The 24,117-nt window shown below is 40.9% G+C and overlaps 1 protein-coding gene across 1 annotated transcript in view; it reads right to left on the bottom strand.

Moving 5' to 3' along the window:
• Positions 1 to 5,377: 5,377 nt before the first annotated feature.
• Positions 5,378 to 24,117, bottom strand: part of YEATS2 (YEATS domain containing 2) — a 40,048-nt gene continuing 21,308 nt past the window's right edge. Inside the window, exons 22-32 of the mRNA XM_081864049.1 lie at positions 23,834 to 24,032; positions 21,725 to 21,856; positions 20,715 to 20,813; positions 19,235 to 19,346; positions 19,035 to 19,108; positions 16,817 to 16,896; positions 14,112 to 14,310; positions 10,625 to 10,851; positions 9,972 to 10,046; positions 9,613 to 9,686; positions 5,378 to 8,468 (exon numbers count right to left, since the gene is read on the bottom strand). Coding sequence (XP_081720175.1) covers positions 8,360 to 8,468; positions 9,613 to 9,686; positions 9,972 to 10,046; positions 10,625 to 10,851; positions 14,112 to 14,310; positions 16,817 to 16,896; positions 19,035 to 19,108; positions 19,235 to 19,346; positions 20,715 to 20,813; positions 21,725 to 21,856; positions 23,834 to 24,032 — 1,380 coding nt within the window. The 3' untranslated portion in view covers positions 5,378 to 8,359. The remainder of the gene's footprint in view (positions 8,469 to 9,612; positions 9,687 to 9,971; positions 10,047 to 10,624; positions 10,852 to 14,111; positions 14,311 to 16,816; positions 16,897 to 19,034; positions 19,109 to 19,234; positions 19,347 to 20,714; positions 20,814 to 21,724; positions 21,857 to 23,833; positions 24,033 to 24,117) is intronic.

The following is a 24,117-nucleotide window of genomic DNA, read 5'->3' on the forward strand; positions in this document are numbered from 1 at the left end:
AAGCACTTGAGTTGGAGATGGTGGAAAATACTAGGGGAGAATGACCTACTTTCATAGAAATAGGCTCATTAACAGTGGGCTGACTGGCTTCAGTATTCTGGATATTGACAATGGTCAGCAAAAAGCAGCATTTTAAGCTATAAGCTTATGCTGAAGAACACGATGGGGCAGGGCTGAGTAAGGTGTATAGTAAAACACTCCCCTCTCATTGTTGTATAGCCACACTGATAAGAAAATGAAAGTGAGACTCGGTAGCTTTTGAACATTGCTGTTTCTTTTTAGATCTGGGGATCAACCTCAAAGCATATATCATATTGTTGCAAAGACTTTTGATGTCTCCTTGCTGAGGGTCATTCAAGGTGAACAGTGTGGCCCTTGAGCAGTTTGCCCTAGATTGTGCTCCACACAAATGCTGACTGGATTTTAGAGGGTTCTGAACAAACAGAAGCAATATTTTATCTTTCAGAGGTCCTTACTCCAGTTAAATACTTCACCAGATTCCTTCCATTCTGTGGAGCTCTTTTGATAGGAGCTGTGGTTGGTTTCAAGATTGCTTCTCTTTTGGAGAGAGATTTTCCCAGGACTCAGTCTCACATCTTTGCTTCATTTCCTCCTGGATCGGCCAAAACCTTTTATTTCCTTAAGAGCCCAGTGCTTGGTCATTCTGAGGCAAGGCACAAGCTTCTCTTAAGTTGGTGTGCATACAGCCTCAGTATTCACATCCATTTTAGAATACAGTGGTACCTCGCAAGACGAATGCCTCGTAAGACGAAAAACTCGCAAAACGAAAGAGTTTTTCGTTTTTTGAGTTGCTTCGCAAGACGGATTTCTCTATGGGCTTGCTTCGCAAGACGAAAACGTCTTGCAAGTTTGTTTCCTTTGTCTTGCAAGTTTGTTTCCTTTTTCTTAAAACCGTGCATTCACTTCGAGGAGCAACTCATAGCACGCGGTGTGGTAGCCTTTTTTGAGGTTTTTGAAGACTTTGGTATTTTTGAAGCTTTTCCAAAGTCCGTGCTTCGCAAGACGAAAAAACTCGCGGAACGAATTAATTTCGTCATGCGAGGCACCACTGTACCCCCCAAGGTCTAAAGACTTTTTTCTGGACCTGAAAATCAAGACTTGATCAAGATTTATTTCTATCCCACATCTTTAGTAGGCGAAAAGAATCCCCAGAGCAGTATTATTGAGTGAAACAGGAATTTTTTAAAAGCTTGGTGTCTTTATTTATTTGTACACTGCCTACTCAATAGGACCTTGAGATAGCGTACATTAAAGCATCTAAATAAAACAAAAACCATAGAAATATAACTAAAAACACAAGATAACAGCCAAAGGATCACAGCACCATAAGCATTTCCTAATTTTAATACCCATCATCAACTACTCCTGCTGGGCCTACATACAATAGCTAGGATACACCTGTCAAAAATAGTAGGCCTCACATTTATGGTCATTTGAGGTATATTTATGTATTTCTCCAGGAAGTGCATTCCACAACTTTGGTATAGCCACCCTGAAGTACTTGTTACATTTTTAGGGTAGGGGAAACTATTACATCTTGTGGAGAAAAAAACCATTGGAGGGAAATTGCAAGGGAAATTGAAACATTCCCGACAAGGTACCAGCTTTTATTGGGAACTGGTAGCACTAACTTGTTTAGCTCACAACATTGCAATGGACCAGATGTTAAAGCAATGACCAATTCAAGTTGTAATAGTGCTATTTAATATGTATGTAAATATTGTACATAGAGAGAACAGATGATTTTTTCCTCAAAATAATAAGAGTATGCTTAGTATTCTTTTAGTTATCATTAATTGTTTTGAGAATGCAAGGTAGAAAATTTATTGCCTTCAAAATCCTAAATTATTGCCTGCATATTGGTAATGCTAGTACTAAAGAAATGTTACATAGTGGCTATTATAATAACATAATTTGCAAACAGGGATCATTTTAAAATTTCATTATTCTACATTTTTGAATCGTATTGAGAGAAAAGCAGCTTTTGCCTAGGCTTTTTTAATAAACCATTTCTTAGTGTTAGTTCAGTTCCTCATATATTGTATATATTTTATCAAAATAACTAATTGCCAACTGACATTTGCAAATGTCAGAATGATTTATTGCCCTGATCCTAGGGACTTCAGTGTACGTCACTCCTTTGGTGGTGGGCTGGGGTCCACCAAATGTTGTTGGCCTCCAAGTCCCATCAGCTTCAGCCAATACAGGCAGTGGTCAAGGCTGATGGGAGTTGTAGTCTCACCAACATGTGGACGGTCACAGGTTCCCCACTGCTGGTGGACAAATTATTGTGGGCTATATTCAAGCAGGGTCTTCATGGTGCTCCACACAAATGCTGACTGGGTATTGGTGGGCTCTGGAAAAAACCAAAAGCAATACTTGATCTTTGGGAGGCCCCAAGGCCCTTACTCCAATTATACATGTGTGTGTTTGTATTGGAGTCATGGGAGCTTTGCGCTGGTGCACTCGAATTTGACATTTGCCCATTAGAATTAATAAGTTCATGATAACATAAATATTCAATTTGTTCATAAGTGGCTAAGCAAGAACCATATTGGGTATAATCCTGAGAAAACTGGGTGTCCCAAACTCCAAGTTATTATTACAAGAAAAAGATATAATTGTCAGCTCACCCTCTACTGGTGTCAGTGGGATGTTGACGTGCCTGACAGGATTTCATCACCCTCAAAGGCTTGGGTGTGCCCCATAGGAGTTTTTATTTCATTTTATTTTTCTTTGTACATCATGGCATATCACAAACTGCTTTTGGAACTCATTCTTCATCTACTTCATAAGTGGGTGCTTGTCTAATTCAGATTTCATACAGGGACCATCTGGCAGATGGCCCTACATCTAATGTAAGCACATGCAGAAAGAATTTGGGGAAGGGAATGGGGATAAGAATCATGGTTTTTCAGGAACATAGTTAAAATATTCTTTGTTGCATGTTGAATGTTTCTGAGTAAAAACCTGTTTATTCTGCTTGACAATTTCTGATATATTTAAGCAATTGAGTTTTAACTGGTTCAGTTATTTGCAATCCAGACTTTTACTAAACAGACAAAAGAAAACCACACTGCCTATTTGGTTTCTGTTTTTAATTTAATAAGATTTCTTAAAAGGAAAAAAAAAAAAGATGACAACAAAGCAGCTATACATGAAGTTTGTATTTTATGGAATCAAAGATAAATTTAATAAAAATGTATTTTGGCTACAGGTTCTTTATCAGTCTTCAGTTTAATGGAAACTGTTTGGAGTACTAAAACATTTCGATGGTTTGCATGTATACCAAGGAGCAATAACATTTGTAATCTATTATCTGCTTTAGGGAACCAAGAATGTAGCTGAAATCTGCACTGGTTGAATTCCACTGTTCTTCCCCCCCACAACCTAAAATGTGGCCAGCCCTAGGGAGTGCCTGGATTGAGTGCCTAAACCTGTTCCTCATCTCCCCACATGGCAGGTAGTCTGTGCATGGGGAGAGCTGATAGTTTTGATCCTGTTGGTCTACAGGTGTGTAAGAGCATTGCATGTACATGCTTGGTGCCCTACATCTAGAACAACATCTGTGGTCCTGGTAGAACAGATTCACGAAATAAACCTCCGCTGGTCACAGCTCTCTCACATTAGATCAGGGCAGTGCTCTTTACTCTGTGTGATGCTTTAGAGTTTATATATACTTGGGCTCAACTGAGTGGAACTATTGTGTGTGGTAGTGGAGCGGGAAAGAGGGATTATTTTCCATAAAGTCACTTCCTACGCTATGAACACATTATAGTATTGTTTCCCAGCCTTATGCAGGATGTTATAAACTATTGTAGGAAGCTGCCTTTGCAGATACAGAAGTGTTTCCTGTATTCTGATTAAAAATATGCCCTTTTAATTGAAAGAAAAGTAGAAGGATTAAGCAGCAGCAGGTACTTTTTGCTTGAGTAAATGGCAGGTATTCTGGCAAGAATTAAGGAGGGGGAATACACCACTGTTTAAGGATTGGGGTGAGGGCTCTTCACAAATGATGCTATTTCCATCTAGTTAGTAGTTCTGTGCATAGGTAGTGGCTGAACAGCTGTGTATTTTGCAGTATAGAAGTACATATGCTGGCCCACATATATCAATATATATCTATATCTATCTAGCTATCTATATGTATGTATGTATCACAGCAGCACACTTGCATATAAGGTGACATGCTGCTGCACTTGAGTGTTTCATACTATTTTCAATGTGGAAAGCAGTCCTAGAATTCTTCTGTCAATATAACTTTCCTTAGCTCTCTGTTTTACTGGCAATTGGTTGCTGTGGCAACGTGCATTCTGCAAGCCTCGCTGTTATTCATCAGTATGACAATTGACTTCTTTGTCTTATTGACTTTATTCAAAAGGTGGGCTTGTTTGAGAAAGACTACAATTTAAGGGGAAGAGGAGCATTCTTTTATTCAAGGCCTAGATATTTATTTAAAGCTAGAAAGAAAGAAACAGAGGCTGTATTATTATTTTCTCATAGTCAAGGGACACAGGGATCTTGGGAGAATCATCCACAGAGCTTGGTAATTAAGACTGAATATTGTTAAGGGAACACAACCTGGACATTGAAATTTTGTCAGAAGTACCACAATAATGCTTCTTTGGAGTCTTGGTGGGACATACAGCAGAGAAGCACTCACCAAGGTTTTCTAAATTTTTCTATTAGTAAGAGTGAAGGGCAAAAAATTCAAGTAGCTCCACACCCCTCAGCATACGGATATGTGAGGCAGGAATTGGAGAAGTGGGATATTACATATGCCTCTCATTTTAATCTCTGAAATTTTGGAAGATATGCAGCAGGTAAGTAAAAATTAACTCTTCATCTTGGTCCCTGTTCCAATAGTTTTTTGGGGGGAGAAGTAGCTTTAGGCAATGATACTGTGCTTTTCAGGCAACAAAAGTAAACACCTATATTTATGTGGTTCCATCTTTATGGTAGCTGGTTCTGCAAGTGTATTCTGTACTCCTTATGGAAGTTTAGACTATGCTATGCAACTGTTGTTGAACAGCGTTCTCCAAGGGGGAAAAAAATCAATTCACCTACCTAAGAGGGAGCACAGCAGGAATGGGTAACCTATGGTCCTCAAGATGTGGCTTGACTACAACTCTCATCCTTCCTGACCATTAGCAGGGGTTGCCTGGGGCTGATGGAATCTGGGAGTCTCTGCATATGGAGGCCACAGTTCCCCATTCCTAAAGTACAAGAAGTCAATTTAGTAGGACTGATGGGCATTGACATGGCAGCTGCCACTCACCTCCTGACTTGTCTGAATTGCAGATGTACAGGAAAGCAACATAGGCTTAGAGCATGAAAAAAGTAGAGCCCAGCCCCATGATGTTTAATAAAGAAAATTTATTGTAAATGTATATTACACAATTATACATTATAATACAGGCAAAGCAAAGAATTTAAGCCAAGGACCACTTTGGACAATGGTATCCTTCAACACATTTGAAAGCGTTCACTTTGGTTTAGCAAAAGCAATCTGGGTGTGTGGAAGCAGCATTATTACTTCATCATTACCAACCAACCATCATTACAGAGTAACTGCTGGGCACCATTTTCATTTCCCTATGAAGGAAAACTTTGCCCAAAATACATATAAAAATCGAAGCATGCTAAACTTTGATGGGACAGATTGCCCTCCCCCTTTCCATCGAGAAACAGCTCCTTTGCTATCTCAAGACAACATCCTCTCTTTGTTAGGTTGATTAATATTGGTTTCAGTGTTCTTGTTTTATTTTCAGATTGTTCACCTACAAGTCATCTACTGATAAGATGTTAGTACTTTTTGCTGCTGACTGGTTAGTGGACTAGTTAAATGTCAACAAGCCTGACAGTAAGGTTAAGGATTTTCATGATGAAACATGCCCTCCAAATTCCTTCCACCTGGCAAACAGGTGTCTTTTTTCTGCCACTTTCTCAGGGTGCCTTAGAATTTCTTTATACTGTGTGGGTTTATTTTTTTTGTTTGAGGCAGCTGAGCATCGGGTGTATGTTGGTATTTTCCCCTTCCCGTTAAAACTTTTTTGCAACACTCTACAGCCTCCCCAACTGCCTGCAATTCCAAATCTCAAAATGTCCAGTGGGATAGCTTTGTGATATCTTCCCCCGAGTTTCAATTGAAGTGTGAGAAGCCAGGATGTGTGCTACCGAGTTTCTAAGATTGGTGCACATGCTGATTTTATTTTGTTAATGAAAGCTTTCTTCTAACCACCCAAAAATCTTGTTGCATTGAATTCTTTAAGTAGAGAGACCCAGCTTACACGCCCCCCCCCCAAAAAAAACCCCACACTGACTAGCAGGCTAGGCATCTGGTGTTCAGCATCGCTGTCTTCTGCACAGCTGAGGAATGCTATGGGGTTTTCAGAATGCGAGGGCATCCAGGAAGGCTGTAGAATGACTTACAGAATGAAAGAAAACAATGCTGAAACACCCTAAAAAGAAAACGGCAAAGGACCCTGGACAGTTAAGTCCAGTCAAAGGTGACTATGGGGTTGCGGCGCTCATCTTGCTTCAGGCCGAGGGAGCTGGCATTTGTCCACAGACAACTTTCTGGGTCATGTGGCCAGCATGACTAAACCGCTTCTGGTGCAATGGGACACCATGACGGAAACCAAAGCACATGGAAACACCATTTACCTTCCTGCCGCAGAGGTACCTATTTGCACTGCTATGCTTTTGAACTGCTAGGTTGGCAGAAGCTGGGACAGAGTAACGGGAGCTCACCCTGCTGTGCAGGTTTTAAGCACTGACTTTCCGATCAGCAAGCCCAAGAGGCTCAGTGGTTTAGACCACAGCACCACCCACGTCCCCTACAAACATCCTAAAGCCACCTTGAAAGTATGCTGAGCACAATAAAAACTCTGCACTCTACCCAGGTTAATTTCATTGAAATTTATCTCCCCTTTGATAATTTGGTTGTTCAGTGTGGTCAGTAAAATGTTGGAGAAATGTTCGGCAAGGCACTGCATGTTTTCAGTAAAGATTGCAAGGCAGCTGCGCATGGACAGTATCTAGGTCACCAAATGGACTGATTTTTTTAAAAAAAAATCTTTTAAAAACCGTACTTCCTAGTGTCCTAATAGCCTAAGAGCCACACATATGAAAACCAACAAATTTCGGAGAAAGTATTCTCCTAGCGAAGCTATTGTATTCCAATTACATACTTTAATGTGGGCTAAACAATTCCTATTATCTGGAATTCAAACAAATGGCTCCTCACAATTGAAGATTTTAAAATCAGAAAATAAAACAAGATTTGAACTGACTCAGCAAAAAATTAGAGGAAAGCTCAGTATGCTATAACTTTTTTTTTTTACTGGTCAAGTAAAGGATCCAATTGTGGTCTATGGGTGGGGGGTGGACAATTTATTTTTTGCAGCATAAATGAAAAATTAAGCATATGATTTGAGGGTTGGCAACAACTTCCTTCCAAGAGCCAATTTTGGATTATTTGTCAACTTGGACAAGCTTTCAACCTAGTCTAGACTTCTTACCATGTTCATTATGTCATCTTAACAGAATTTGCTGCCTTTCTATACACCTAAGCCACTCATTGGTTGTATTGGTATGTAATGCTCAGTCATGGTCTAATGCAGGCTTCCTCAACCTTGGCCCTCCAGATGTTTTGAGACTACAATTCTCATCATCCCTGACCACTGGTCCTGCTAGCTAGGGAACATGGGAGCTGTAGGCCAAAAACATCTGGAGGGCCAAGGTTGAGGAAGCCTGGTCTAATATTACAAGAACAAGCCTCTCGTGGGGCTTGTATGCTTCCTTTCCTCTGGTGCAACAGCACAGATATCAGAAGCTTTTGCTTCTATCCTAGACTAACATATTGCCCAACTGATGGCAAGTGAAAAAAAGCCAGCTTCATGAACTATAGGTTGAATTTGGCTTGTTTCCAGTAACCATCATTACAATTAACCACCAATGTCGGAGGAAGCTATGCTCCAAAGAGAATTAAGGAAGCTTAAATTTATTTCTGAATTACACTAACTGAGCCCTATGCAATGAATCATTTCCTTGATAAAGCAGGAGTCCAGCAGTCTAGGCCATGATCTAATGTGCTATCATAATTTTCACAGGTAGCTCACATAGGAGCAACTGCTAATGAAATTAGGCAGCTGAATTTGGAACAGGTTTTTTTTTAAAAAAAAGATTTATGCTTTCTCTCTCTTTTAAAATTTGAAACACTAATTTGTAGTATTCAAGGTAGCCTAAACCAAACACTAAAATATATATTTATTTGAACACGATGGGATTGTGCCAAGAACTTTATTCTGCTGTTCATGTTGCTTTCCAGTCCAGATCACTGTTCATCACTCAATATTCCCATATGCTTGTTTGTGAGGAAGTCCAGAAAGGGAATGTTACAGATGGCTTGGTGAATATTCATCACGGTGATCTCTCTTGGAGTCCTGGGGGGAGAAGGGAGAATATATCAAGGGAATGTTAGTCCTCAAGCCTCCATCTAAGCACCTGGTTAAGCAAACAACAAAATCCACAAGGGATGAACTGTGCAAATAAAATGCAGCTATAAACTGGTACTGATTTGCACCATGAATAAATTTTAATTTCTTACTATTATCAGGGCCTGCCCAGACTCTGAACTTTCATTTAAAAAATAGTAATATCCTGTAGCCCTTTTGTTCCTGTAGAACAAAAGTTACAAAGCAAAATGTGAGGCTCCATTTGAAGCAATTGCTTTGTGAGAACAATCCTGCCTTTCAGTGGTTTTTAACAAATCAGAGCTGTGGCTGATGAGTGCTAGAGAGTCACACAAGCTCAAGGGAAGATGCAAAAATGGCATGAAAATGACTCAGGAAGTTCCTCCTAAAGACAATGGAAAAGAGAAGCCATTTTTGCATATTCCTCAGTGCTCTCTCTAGAATCAGGATTGCCTGGTCCATTTTGAAGCTGTTTTTCTGTCTTCCCTGGTAGAGAAGTGACTGTTGGCTAGAGAAAATAACTTGAGAAATCTAGGATTGTAGTGGATTTTTGGGGGGGCGTGCGCACAGAATAGCAACTAGAAGACACGGAACCATGTCTTATCACAGTCTGTGAGTGATTTGGAGACTTCTGGTGCCTCGTAGTTATGAAGTTAAAGTTATAGTCCTCAAAGTAAACATAAAGGTAAAGGTAAAGGGACCCCTGATCATTAGGTCCAGTCGTGGACAACTCTGGGGCTGCGGCGCTCATCTCGCTTTATTGGCCAAGGGAGTCGGCGTACAGCTTCCGGGTCATGTGGCCAGCATGACTAAGCCGCTTCTGGCAAACCAGAGCAGCGCATGGAAACGCCGTTTACCTTCCCGCCGGAGCGGTACCTATTTACTTGCACTTTGACGTGCTTTCGAACTGTTAGGTTGGCAGGAGCAGGGACCGAGCAACGGGAGCTCACTCCAGCAGCGGGGATTCGAACCGCCAACCTTCTGATCGGCAAGCCCTAGGCTCAGTGGTTTAACCCACAGCGCCACCCACGTCCCTCAAAGTAAACATAGATTCTGTCTAATGCACAAATGCCACACAAGTTACACAGTATAATTAAAACCTAAGCAAGTATACCTGCTGTGAGGTGCTGCTTGGTAACCAACTGCCAAAGCTTCTCTTAGTATATCACTTGCCAGTTGCTCTGTGGCCTGTTATAAAGATGGTTTCAAGGACAGAGAACATAAACAGTTAAGAAATGCTTTTAATCATCACAAACCATGTCTTATAAAATCGACACATCTCCATGCACAAATTACAAAGAATGATACGTTTGTTTAACTTGTCAACACCATACCTATATAAATATATATAAAAACAGGACTTTGGACATGCAGTCTCATATAAGCCACAACTTATTTTTTCTGCATTTCACTCAACAAGCTATGACTTAGATTTTACACTGTTGAATGACAAAAAGTTTTCTAACAGTTTACCTTTAAAACCATATCTTCTATTACGGACGCATAGACGTTCTTGTGCAGCTCTACAGGCTGAAAGGAAATTCCTATCTATAAAATGAGAGGGTGAATAAAAGGTTACCGCTCTTGACTACTAAACAAAGGAGCAGACAAATGGGACCAAAACATTCTGTTAAAATGGGATTCTGACAACCTGACAGAACTACTTGCTGGCATGGTGGGGAGGGGGAGATGTGTGGAAGGCACATCACAGGAAAACTTCTGGATCCCCATTTGGGCCTGCCCACTCTATGTTGAGCCCCGTTATCTTTCTGCTATGGGCTAAACATCACCATCTCTACATCAGGTCCTGGGGTTCTTGTTATCAGTTTAGTCTTCCTCAACCTAGTGCCTCTTGCTGAGGTTTCAGGCTACAGCTCCCATCATCTCCAGCCAGCAAAACATACAAGCATGGGGAGGACACCAGACTGAGGAAAGCTGGTGTAGGCAAATTGAGGGTGGGGATTAAATTCCAGGCAGTCTAGGAGTACCAGCAAGCTCCAATCAGCCTTGTAAAGAAAACGTCAACACAGCTTGCAAGTATCACAGGACAAATGTATTATACTGTCAAGAGCTTGAGGCAGTGAATATTTTTTTCATCTAGCTATGAAGAGCATTTCTCTCTGTACCTGCTCCACTGTCTCACGCACAAACTCTGATGTAGGTTGGGGTGCCAAGTAGAACTTTGCTTCCTCTTGCTTCTCCTCTGGTTCCTTTTTAATGTTTATTTTCAGAGGCTCAGCTACGTTGATAATGTCTATTTCCTCGTCATTGTCTGGCTCTTGCTTGAGGAACCGCTCCAGCTCTTCCAGCTTTCGACACAGTTCTTCCCCAGTGGTGTAAGAAGATGAGCATTCTTTCCCAAGAAGCAATCGGGAAGACAGAAAGAGGATTTACAAACAGATCTGTATCTAGTGACAGATGGGTGCAACTAAAAGGCATTCGGAGTTCGTGCTGAACTGCAAGGAGGAAAAAGCCCTAATTGCTACTGCCCAACACCAGAACATGGTTTCCAGTGACAACATCCTGCCATCTCAAGTTGCCATCATCGTTATGCCTGAAAAGGAGCCCATAAAAATAGAGACACTGAAGATATGGATGGACTGACATTTCTCAACGCGACCGGCCTCATTCTGCTACAATGACTCCAGCCCCACAGCAGCTGGGTAACCAGATAAACATTACAGCTTTGCATCCAAACTAAGTCAAGCTTTAGTCTTATTAAAATAAATGGGATTTCTGATTAACTTGTTCCACTGATTGACAGAACTAATTTAAGTCTGGATTCATCCTAAAGTGAGGGAGCCTAGCTATGGATAAAAATGCCTGTTTCACTGCCTGCCTTGTAAAAAAAAAAAAAAAAAAAAGGCAAGTCAGAGCACTCTGGAACTGGAGCGAGGACACACAGTTCAGTAAACATAAGAATTTTTGTTTATAGATATTACTGTGACGAAGGAGGAAGCTTTAAAAAGCAACTTATATGCAGTGGGCATCAACATTTCAAGAACCTTTTACTAACAATTGCAAAACTGCTCTGGAAGAGTGGGGTACTTGGCTCCAGTCATAGCACAGGTCTTTGTCTAGGGATGGGGAACCTGTGGCCTTTTAGTAGCTGACTGTAAATCAGGGGTCAGCAACCTTTTTCAGCCGTGGGCCAGTCCACTATCCCTCAGACCATATTTTGAAAAAAATAAAAACGAACAAATTCCTATGCCCCATAAATAACCCAGAGATGCATTTTAAATAAAAGGACACATTCTACTCATGTAAAAACACGCCGATTCCCAGACCGTCTGCAGGCCGGATTGAGAAGGTGATTGGATCTGGCCCCCAGACCTTAGGTTGCCTATCCCTGCTGTAAACCTTAGCAGGCTAATACACGTGCAGGCAGTCCTTCAGGCATCCTGGCCTCAAACTGCATAGGACAGCCTTTCTCAACCTGTGGGTCCCCAGATGTTGGACTACAACTCCCATCACCCCTAGCTAGCAAGGCCAGACCTCAGGGATGATGGGAGTTGTAGTCCAACAACATCTGGGGACCCACAGGTTGAGAACCGCTGGCATAGGACATTAAAGGGCCAAAGACAGCACTCTGCATTGGCTGCCCATTGCTTTCCAGGCCCAAATTAAGAGGTTACAGAATCACACCTGTTTTTAGCTCTAAGTCAAATGATTTGTAGAACCAATGTTCCAAACATGAAAGAAATCTTTTCAAAGTGAAAAGGAGGTCCCCCCCCCCCCGCATCTGGATCCAAGGGTAGCAACAAAGGGAAAAAGAAAATGCTTCCATTTGCAACACATTAATTTAGAACCGGGCACTAATGTTGCAAATTTGATCACATGTTACAGGCAGAAGGAAAGCAAGACCACCTCTCTTATTTTACCTCTTCTCCAAAACAATATGGATGCCTATGGGGTCAGATGTGCAAATCTAGAGCTTTTCTCTAGGAAAAGTTACCCATAAAACAAACACATGGCAGATGCACAGAGTGGGCAAGCATAAAGAATGTCCTGCTCTCATTCTCTCACCACCTCCCTGGTAGAGCACAAGGAGAAACCAGTGTAGACAACAGAGAGAAACTGACCCACTCTCATCAAAAGAAAGCACTTCCTTTTCAAGCTCTTTAAAATGGTTAAAAGGGTACAATTGTGAAGTTCTATAGACCAACAGAAACACACTCCAGGAATCCACATCAGAGTGAGTCGTGCATATAGCAAGAACTGGGCCACTGAGGCATGCTGCCTCCTTTTTGTTAGTCCACTCCAGGCTTGACTGCAGTCTTTCTAGCTGTGACGTTCCCTACAGAACATGTTCTAGATCCACGTATATCAGGAAGCTAGGGATGGTCAGCAGAAACCTAAACCCTCCCCTCCCTTTCCATGTCCTCCTTTTTAATATTACATCAAGTGCTTTCCAGTAAAATCTGATTTTTTTGCTTCTATTTCTGCAGTTTCAAGTTTTGGATAGTAAAACCCGGATACATCTTCTGCATTGCAGAATGAATAAACAGATGCTGAATCATTCCTTCTGCCTATTCCTGCTTTAATCCCCACTCTTGCTGCCACTTAAAACCCAACCCACTCTTTCCCAACAAGCAAGTACCCGCCATTCTGGCAAGAGTGTAAAAAAAATATCAACTTTCAGTAGAAGTCATTTAGGAATAGAAAGCTTCTGAATTATGTCTGCCAAATGAAACTGAAACTTTCAGGAGAGACAGATTGGACAAGTAAGGGAGAGCAGCAATTCTGTTTCCAAAATCAATTATGGATTTTGCAAAACAACGTTTGCTAGCTCCTAACCTATCTCAATTTGAAAGAGCTTCCAAATGAGCAAGTTAGCAGCATGCTCTGTCTATACAGTAGGGCTAGGGAACCTCAGGCCTGGTGGTCAAATGTGGCGCTCCAAGTTGCTTTATCCAGCTCTCAGGATTTCCTCCCAGCCCATCCCCTCTCCCCAAGCCCTGATCTACACCCTCCGTGTATGCTTTTGCCTGGTTGGAATGTGTCCGTGCACTGCACTAATGCCTGCAGGATGGAGAGAAGTGGGTGTTTAGAAACTACCACTGCATATCTTGAATTACTGCACAGAGGTAAGAACCGCATCAATCGTTCTGCCTGTTTTTGCCATTGCCATTGTTGGCAAGGTGGCCCCTTGAAGACTGACCTGGAGGAAATGTGGCCCTTGGGATAGAAAAGATTCCCCACCCCTTATAACAGAAAGGCAATCCAGCACAGTTAAATAGTGCACCATAAATATACCATGCTGTGCAACACAGAATCTAGATTCGCTTTGTCAAAATCAGGTACAACTTAGGTTCTGGACTGCCATGTTTTCACCCATTGGGGCTCCTGTGCCTCTAATGGTGGTGGCGGCCTGAAAAACCTTGTGGTTTCTTTTGACTCTCACCAAACCCAACAAAGAGCAAAGGAGCATCGAATCAGGGCAAATTTTCTTAAATTTAGTGGGTTCTTTGGGATCCCAAAAGCAAAAACTGAAATGGACAGAACAGAACTAAACTGGCGCCAGGGGCTTATAAATGGAACTCTGGAGGTGGTGTGTTGTTAAATCATTGCCAAGGTACAGATGTTTTGAGATTCTAAAATAAGACTCCTTACCTGGCTCGTTGTCTATTTGTGTCAGCACATCTTCTATGGAATCTTCATTCCTCAGAGTTTCCGGGTCAGGTGGTGTGTAGCCACGGGAGCGACACCAATTTACAACCTGCTTTGTTTTCAAGGGGGCAGTGTTGTGAAATTTTGGGTGTTTCTCTATGATTTCTTGGAGGATCTTCCTTATTGTCAGTGCTCGTTGCCACTATAACGGGGAGAAATCCAGAAAGGACAAGAGCTAAGATTTAGAACAAAACCCCACGGTTTTTATCCATCTTTTACAACTTTAGAATAGGATCAATTATGGTAAATTAGTAAAAACAAAACAAAACACCATTGTAGCTCACTGCAGAAAAACAACAACCAAGAGCACTGCAGATATAGCAAAAAGCTTTTGAAACAGGAATGCATTTCATCAGATCCATGATGAAAAATAGGACATTATGAAAATAGCTGCTTTTACATATTATCCCCCAGAGGGCTTAGAAACAGTTATGGGTTCAGTTCCTTGATCAGTGTATGGCCTTAGATTTTCAATCTGTAAACTAAGGTCGATGATGATTTCTTAGTGTATTTTTAGATCAGGCATAGGCAAACTCCAGCCCTCCAGATATTTGGGACTACAATTCCCATCATCCCTGGCTAACAGTGGGCAGGGATGATGGGAATTGTAGTCCCAAACATCTGGAGGGCCGGAGTTTGCCTATGCCTTTTCTAGATCATTCAAAGAACAAGGGATACTTAAATTGTGCAGGGCCCAAGCATCGGGGGGTTTTTTGGGGGGGGGCGGCGGCATTACAACTTGCACCACCAGCCCCTTGCCACACACATAGCACAGTCCCTTCCTGTACAATTTCATGAATCATGCCCCCAGCCTCCCTCCCTGTTTGCAGTCTGAAACAGAGTCTGACAAAGCTTGCTAACTATTTTGTTACTTGTAGAGAGGCAATGGGTCTATTGCTGCAGCCTGCTACATCTGGGGGGACAATGTGTGCCTTGTTTGGGCGCCCTCCCTACTTTCCTGTATTCTGTGCACAACAGAGGGGTCATTTTGTGAAACAGGAAAGAGAAACAGAAGAACAAATAAGGGAAAAACAAAATAAGAAGAAATGAATAGCAAATCCTCTGTCCAAAGACTGGCCAAGAAGTTAGTCATAGTATGTTTAACAATGGTAATAAATCTCCAATGGGAAATTAAAGTGAAGGTGTCCTTAATTTCATTGTTTTTACTAATGTAAACCTGCCTTTCATTTCATTACAGCTCTCATGATTTTTTTCCACTGAAGTGTTTTGCAAGTCTTTGCCACTTTACTTGGATACATAGCAGGGGGGTCCGATTTCTATTACAGTGGTACCTCGCAAGACGAATGCCTCTTAAGACAAAAAACTCGCAAGACGAAAGAGTTTTTCGTTTTTTGAGTTGCTTCGCAAGACGGATTTCCCTATGGGCTTGCTTCGCAAGACGAAAACGTCTTGCAAGTTTGTTTCCTTTGTCTTGCAAGTTTGTTTCCTTTTTATTGAAACCGTGCATTCAGGGGGTGCAGTTGCGACTTGACTTCGAGGAGCAACTCATAGCACGCGGTGTGGTAGCCTTTTTTGAGGTTTTTGAAGACTTTGGTGATTTTTGAAGCTTTTCCAAAATCCGTGCTTCGCAAGACGAAAAAAATCGCAAGATGAAAAAACTCGCGGAACGAATTAATTTCGTCTTGCGAGGCACAACTGTACACACCCTCTTCTAATCAGTTAAAGGCAACATACAGTTTCTCCACCTTTTATTAGCAAAGCATTCCTGCAAAGTAGGTTAGAATGAGACTGTATGACTGGTCGAGGTAACCCAGCAAGCTTCATGGCTGCGTGAAGAAACTGAACCTTGTCTTCCCAATTCTTGGTCCAAAACTCTTAACCACTAAACCATTCTGCCTCCTGACTAACTCCATATGATCTAGGTTATTCAGACAAAACTTGGACATCACAGAATGAGGATATGGTAGAAGTCTCAAAGAACCACGTTTCCATTTCTTATATTACCATCGCCATCATCCACCCTTCAGCAGGCAGGTTACAACAACTTAAAATTCAGAATAAAAAACAGTTAACGCAAATTAGTCATAGGAATTTACACATTGATTCACACTTAGTGCTAAAAATATCTGGAATTTATTTACATTTTATTAAACCAATATCACTATACAGTGGTGCCTCGCAAGACGAAATTAATCCGTTCCGTGAGGCTCTTCGTATAGCGGTTTTTTCGTCTTGCGAAGCAAGCCCATTGACAGCTTAGCAGCTTAGCGCTATTAGCGGTTTAGCGGCTTTTAGCGGATCAGCTGATAAGCGGCTTATCAGTGGATCAGCTGATAAGCGGCTTAGGGCTTAGGAAAAGGGAGGGAAAAGGGGAAAAACCCCGCAGGAACACGCAATACATTTTCGTCTTGCGAAGCAAGCACATAGGGAAATTCGTTTTGTGAAGCGCCTCCAAAACGGAAAACCCTTTCGTCTAGCGGGTTTTCCATCTTGCGAGGCGTTCGTCTTGCGGGGCACCACTGTATTAGAAAAAAGAAAATGGGTATACACATATATATTAAATATAACCTAGGCTTCTGGAAGAGATTTAAAAAATAAAAATCAGCTCCACAAAGGCACAGATTTCCAGCCAGACATTTCTCTGAGGGTTTAAGCTCATTTTTATAGAGCACATTAAGAAGATTTACCTCTGCAGCTCTCCGTTTTCCAATATTCCAGCTATAATATTGTTCCACAGAACTGGCACAATAAGAGTTGGCATCTTCAGCTAAAAAGCAGGGGGAAAGCACCAAAAAAATATAAATTTTAACAGCTATGAAACTAAATTTATTGTGTGACTGGCTATTCCTGAACATTTTGTTATGCACATCATTTTGCATGAGGGAGAAAGTACAAGTGTGTTGCGTAAATTTCCTGAGCCTCAGAATTAAAAAATAAGTGGCAATCTCATCTAAACACTTACTCCTGTGTTCTGCCAAATGAACGATTCGGAGAGTAGGCAAAATGGCTGCTACAGCAGGATATTCTAATAGCAGCAAATCCCTTTCAGGGTCCCTGCTCTTAATAGACAACCCACTCAGTGAATACTGATTCTCCTGTTGCCTTTCCTCAGAGAAAAAGGCTCAACTCCCTTAGTTACAAGGCATATAGAACACAAGCACTTTCTAAGTTCATATTATCTTATGGTGACCCAAAGGACAAAGTGAAACAAAAGAGGAAAATGGAAACAAGAGTTCTGATTTCTCAAAAATGAAAACTGGTCAGCGGCATCCATAGTAAGGAATTACCTTTGTCCGTTAAACTAGGCTAAGAAAATCACTTAAGGCCAATTGTGTTAAAAAACAACAACACTGCGGAAAGGTATAGAAACTCTGCTGGTAAAAAGAACCCATAAATGTCAGAAAAGAAAATATAAGAGCAGGAAACAGGCTTTTTTGGGGGGTGGGGGTGGGTAAATAATACAAAGCAGAGGGGGAGAGCATTGTTTCCCAAATAGGAGGCCCACACAATTACATAGCATTTTTAAAAAAGAGGCATTACACATATTTATGGCATCTCCTGTCATTACATTTTCTTTACGCCACCTAGTTTTGCACATTTGCTCCTGCTGTTTTCAAGCTTCCCTCAAGGCATGTAAGGTTAGTTACCAGGGAAACATTAATAGTGCTAACAGTATGGGCAGCTTGCAGGTAGGCAATCAATGCATACTTTAATTAGCAACAGATGGATTAAATTGACAAATGGCTGCAAACAGCTACCAGCAGTGGTAAGATACATATCTCCGGTCTGTCATAAGGATTACTGAGGTAAGGCATGTGAAATGCTTTGGAAACTTCATAGTTCCTTCTGAGTATTACTGATGCCACTGTCATCAAGCAACCATTCCCTGACAGGGATAGCCTAGTCATGGTGAACCGTGCTTTGATAACCTCCTGGCAGGATGACTGCAATGTGTTACACAGCTGCTCAAGTACAACAAGAGCTGTTCAGATGCCTATTCTTAAAGATCTACTCTGGCTGCCTATTTGCTTCCAAGCCCAATTTAAGGTGTCGGTGCATACTTTTAATGCCCTAAATGGCTTGAGACCCCAAGCACCTGAAGGTAGCAGCATGCAAGAGGGGCATCTGAGGAAGATCTCTAGTAATCTGGAGAGGCATTACTTACTGCAGTGTTTCCCAACCTTGGGCCTCCAGCTGTTTTTGGACTACAACTCCCATCATCCCTAGCTAGCAAGACCAGTGGTCAGGGATGATGGGAATTGTAGTTCAAAAACAGCTGGAGGCCCAAGGTTGGGAAACACTGACTTACTTAACAGAGGCATGTTATCCTACCACAAAGGAGAAGGCCTTTTTTGTGGTGGCACCCCAACTTTGATTTTAAGCTGAACTTTTATGTTGTGTGAATTCTATTCACAGTTCAGCACACTACCACTGGTATCTTTCAATAAGGAGTTGTTAAGAAATATTTTAAACAACATGAATAATGGATTGCAGCCTGCAACACTTACAACTTGTGCAGAGGAGGTTAAGTTAAGGTTAAGATAATAATTTATCACTTCTACCCCACCTATCTGGCTGGGTAGTGAGATTGGAACTATACAGAGTACTGAGATTATTCAGATTTCTATGTATTTTGCAAAGAACATCTTTTGTGGCTTCTTGAGTTCTTTTGCTCTTTTCCATGATGAAATCTCAAAGTTAAATAGCCACAGAGGTCATAGTTCACTGGCAAAGAAATTGTTCAATTTGGTTGTGTACTTTTAAATCTTTTATCTACTGATTATGACTACTTTTGTAACGTTTGCAATTAGGTAATTTTTTCATGTTGTAAGCTGCCTTGAGCATGGTTTGAATATGGAAAAGTGACATGTAAACAAAATTGTGTGTTTTTCTGTAGGTTCTTACTTCTCTCAGCAATTAATGGCACTTTCTTTACTATTGCTGTCAAAAGTTGCTGGAGGTTGTCCAAATACTCTGTCCTGTAAAAAAATCAAGAGAGCACGTTTTATATTATCGTTTTAAGGTACCTCCCCCCCAAATATGGCGCCCAGTTAGCAATATCCCTATTGCAACTCATGAAGTTTTAACTTGGCAAGAATAATTACCCAATGACATAGTTTCCAAGTTCAGAACTTTCCTCTGCTTTGACTGTCACCTGACTATCTTGGGAGACAAGCGAACTGCAGCTCTGTCCTGCTGAGTTAGGCTCCAGCTTAACTTCAGAAGATAAAAGAATAATTAAAATAAATACACCTGTTAATTTTTTTTAAGACATCTGTAGAAAAATATATGTTTGCCTAGCCTTGAACCTGCCAATTAGCTAATAAAGGAGTCAAAGCTGTTATTTATAACTGAATAACTGCATTTTTTATATATTTATAGGACAAGAAAAAGACCTTGAGATGGTGCTGGCTGGCTACTCCAGGGAATTTGTTGCTGGAGCAACCAGGTCCCTGCTTGTCCTCTAAAATATGTGTAAAATCCTGCAATTCATCCAAACAGTTTTAAAATATCCACGCTCTCCTGAAAAGTCTCCATCCAATTCAATGTTGGTGGTGGAATTGAAGTCAACAGCACCGTCTAGAGTATTGAATATTGAAAGAATTTTCTTTTGGAAGATAATGACCTGAAGTTTCATTTTCCACACAAGAATATTTCTGTTCTGTTATTTTGGAAAATATTTCAGCTGAGACCAGCAGCTTCTTATGAGAGGAATATATTAAAAGCTCATTAGCACTATCCCTAAGACTCCCAAGTGAAACCGCTGCTGTACTTCTGGAGCTGCTGAAAAGCTTTTTTTAATTAACCACATTTTAGGATACTGCTTACAGAGAAAAATGCACCCATATTGTTATGCCTCAGCAGTATGTGTCACTGCATGCATTTTTAGTTCTTGTGCATAAAGGAATTTGGCCACAGACATACCAGCGCCTTCTGAGTATCTTGTAGCATTGTTCTACTCTACTGCAGACTTATTTATTAAGCTAACAGTGATCCATGCTCTCAGTCCTGCTGTATTGATGGGGCGGAGGTACCTCTACAATGGTGGGAAAGAGCTTTGCTGGTGGGGGCGTGTGGCTTATCTGCCACAGAATTTTCTGGAGGCATGGACCTACTGTTGATAGTATTAGTGCCAGAGGTATTTGGGGTTAAGGCTCAAACCAGGGCACTTGAGGGATGGGGCTGGATCCAGAGACCTGACCTGCCATTCCTGGGATCAGGCTTATCAGTTATGCCTGGAGCTAGTGTAGTTAATTCTCTTCCCCACTGGTTTCAATGAGGAGTGTTACAAAATGGGAGATCTGCTGGGACAAAAAAAGAAGAAAACCAATGTGCCCACTTCACTCCCCCTGCCCCCCATTACCACTCAGTTTTACTAAGCTCAGAGCCACATTTCTGCATGTACATTTGCCATAAAAGTATCAGGCTGGCAAGTCTTTGTATCCAAGTCAAATCCTGGTAAAAATGTATACAGAAGAAGAATCAAACATAAAATAAATTTGATTACAACCACCGATAATGATGTCTGTGATTTTCCACAGGTGAGCAAGGGCAAGGTCTGATCACAATAACAAGTAATTTTACCTTTTGCAACAGTCACTGCAGAAGGGCTTGGAACAACTGCATTTGTTGAGGTTACGGGTGTAACAGCAGATACTTTGCTGGATGAAAGTGATTGTATCACTGAGAGAAAAGAAAAATACTGGTTTCACATTGATATGTAGCTATTTTCATCAAACAAACAAACAAATTGCTAGGCAATTGTATTGATCAATTATTTTACTAATCCTTAGTGGAGATGCACAGATCAATTGTTTATAGTAACTTAAGTCTATAGTTAAGTGTCAGTAGTGTGTGTTATAAAAAAATTCCTTCCAGTAGCACCTTAAAGACCAACTGAGTTAGTTCTAGGTATGAGCTTTCGTGTGCATGCACACTTCTTCAGATACACATGCACACGAAAGCTCATACCTAGAACTAACTCAGTTGAGGTATGAGCTTTCGTGTGCATGCACACTTCTTCAGATACACATGCACACGAAAGCTCATACCTAGAACTAACTCAGTTGGTCTTTAAGGTGCTACTGGAAGGAATTTTTTTATTATTTTGTTTTGACCATGGCAGACCAACACGGCTACCTATCTGTAACTAGTGTGTGTTATGTATCACATAACAACAACTGCACTTGGATGATCATGCCTTGGCTTAATATGTTAAGATATGAACAAGCCTTTTGAGTCTGTGCACAGATCTGCTTTGTACAAGCTGGCAAACAAACCAGGAAGTATCCACCTGACCACAGTTTCCCATTTCATCTAAACCAGGAAAATATGGTTATCAGCTTTGGAGCAATTCAGGCTATTCTAGTTTGAAGTTGGCTTAATAACCTGGATTGTTGCAAAGCTCATAACTATAGTTTCCTGGTTAAGATGTAATGGGAAACTATAGTAAATAGACTTCATAATTGGTCAGTCAGTTTTTTGCACAATCCATATCTTAGTTTCTTAAGCTAATATATGGTTATCTAAACTGTCCAAATACTCTCATCAAAAGCATCTGTACACACTTGTAGTCTTGCCAAACTGCATTTTACCTTTGTTCACGGGCATCAATATTGTTTGGACTCCTCCAGAGGCAGCACTCACACCAAGTTGCTTGAGTTGGCTGGGAACCGTCAAAATAGCTTGCTGGGGACTATTTTGACTGGAGTGGATCTTTAACAATCCTAGAAGAGAAGTCATGCTTAAAGAGAGCTCTTGCTCCTTTCTGCACAAGAGACTATGAAATCAGCTCTTCTGTCAACAACAACAACAACAACAAAAAGGGGAGAGATGCTGATAACCATCACTAAGGAAGTCTGACAATTAAACAGTCAATTTGCAGCTACAATTGAAAAGTCATAATTACAAAAAAAAATTAATATAGTTGTTTCTGCAAAGATAATGTTTCTAAAGCAGTGATGGAGCGATGTACCACTGATAAATATTGCCTATTCAGAATAAAGTTCTGTTATTTAGAAATGGAGTTGAACAGGTAAATAATGTTGAAGAAAACACACTTCATTCTTGTGACTGAGGATTTATAAATTAAAGATATCAAAAGAGAGAAGAAGAAGAAGAATAGTAGCAGCCGCAGGGGAGCCAAATCAGATTGGCAATTGAAATAACCATCAGGAGCTCTTGATCACATATTGTCCACATTAAGTCTAGTTGTGTGTTGTGAAGGCCCTCTCAGTCAAACATCCATGTACCTCTCTAGGATTGCAAGGGCACACAGAGAGGGGGTCTCAGCAACAGACCCTCAGCTGTGGAACTCCTTTCCCTTGAAAACATAGGTTTTTGCCTATCTGTGCATCTTCTGGAAGCAATGCAAGAGTTTAAGAACTCCGCACCCTTTTAGCAGTCACAGTTGCGGAGTTTAGCTGCACCTTAACTTTTCCAAATAGTTACTTACATAAAAAAATATTAAACCACTTGCTGCCACCTCGAAGTATTTACTATAACTGCTTATATCCCATATCTAAATAAAATTCCACACAAAGTGGCTTACAAACCCCCTCCCCATAAATAAAAACAATAAAAACACAGATTAAATAAACCAAGGGAAACAAGCAGAAAAGCACAGCAGCAGCAGATTTTAAAGCTGTCTGACAGAAATAAAGTTGTTTTTTTTCCCAGAAGAGGGGAAAGTTGGTGGACTTTCCTGGGAGAAGATTCGGCAAGAGTGTTGCCACCACTAAAAAGGCTGCATCCTTGGAACTCGCCAATTGGCACTTTATTAATAATAGGTCAAAGAGCGGATGCTACTCAAAGCTCAAGCATACGTGTGAAGGCTGACCTCAAGATACCTTTTTTTTTTTTTACAAACATACATTTCATACAATCCTTAAAAATGTTCAAACATACCTACACTCAATCCCACAGATAATTCCTTTTCCCATCACCATCCACCACCCCTCAACCCACCTTTGTGTTAGACTTCCAATCTACTCAATTGCAATTTCTTTCCACTTTTATTACTTTCTTTCACACACCTTTAACCTAATTTCATGCTTCTTTTTCTATTACACATTGTTTTCCATCTTATTTAGTATTCCAGTATTTAAAACAGAACTTGTTTATTCTAATAGGAGTTCTGATTTTTCAATATAGTTTTGCAAGTATCCTTGAAACACCTTCCAGTCCCTGTCTGCCTTCTCTTTTGAGATCCTTCCAATTTCTCCCATTGTTTTGGATATATTGTAGTACTCCAATAATTTGGCAAGCCACTCTATTTTTGTCGGTATAATACCACTTTTCCAATTTTTCGCAATCAATAGCCTTGCGGCTACTGTTGCGTATAAATATAATGTCTTGTCTTCTTCCTTTAGACTTCCTGGTACTATTCCCAATAGAAAACCTTCTGGTGTTTTCCTAAATGAATATCTGAACCTTTTTTCATTTCGTTATATAGTGTTTCCCAAAATTGTTTGATGTTTAAACAGTTCCACCATATAGGTATCATAGTACCTTTAAACTCCTAAATGGCCTACAGGCAGACCAAACACCAGCACTTTTGATTTTCTTTTGAAAGAGGTCAGGCCACAAATTCAGTGGCCTAGTTAGGTGCTCCCGATTCTGCCATTTCAGCACCCAAAATATCAATGCATTGTAGGTCTAGATTTAAAAGGTAGCAGGAGCAAAGGAAAGGGGATTTTCCTTACCTGATACTGCACTTTTCCCAGAGGTTGGGGCTGGGGCAGCCACCCAAGAAGCAATGCTTACAACCGCAGATGCATTTGTTTTATTAGGCACAGCCGATGCTGCTTGCCCCTGGTTGGCAGAAACTTGTGGCTGCTGTCCAGACGCCTTCACCACAGGGCCTGCAGCTGAAGATGAGCTAGAACTTGCACTGTCCGCTTGCTGTGTTAAAATGATTGAATATTGGGTTGAAGAACACCAGCCAGCACGAATTACGAATTCATTCATCCCTTACGAACTTAATGTG

The sequence above is a fragment of the Podarcis erhardii genome (genome assembly GCF_964252035.2).
Source record: "Podarcis erhardii genome assembly, chromosome: 5".
NCBI lineage: Eukaryota > Metazoa > Chordata > Lepidosauria > Squamata > Lacertidae > Podarcis > Podarcis erhardii.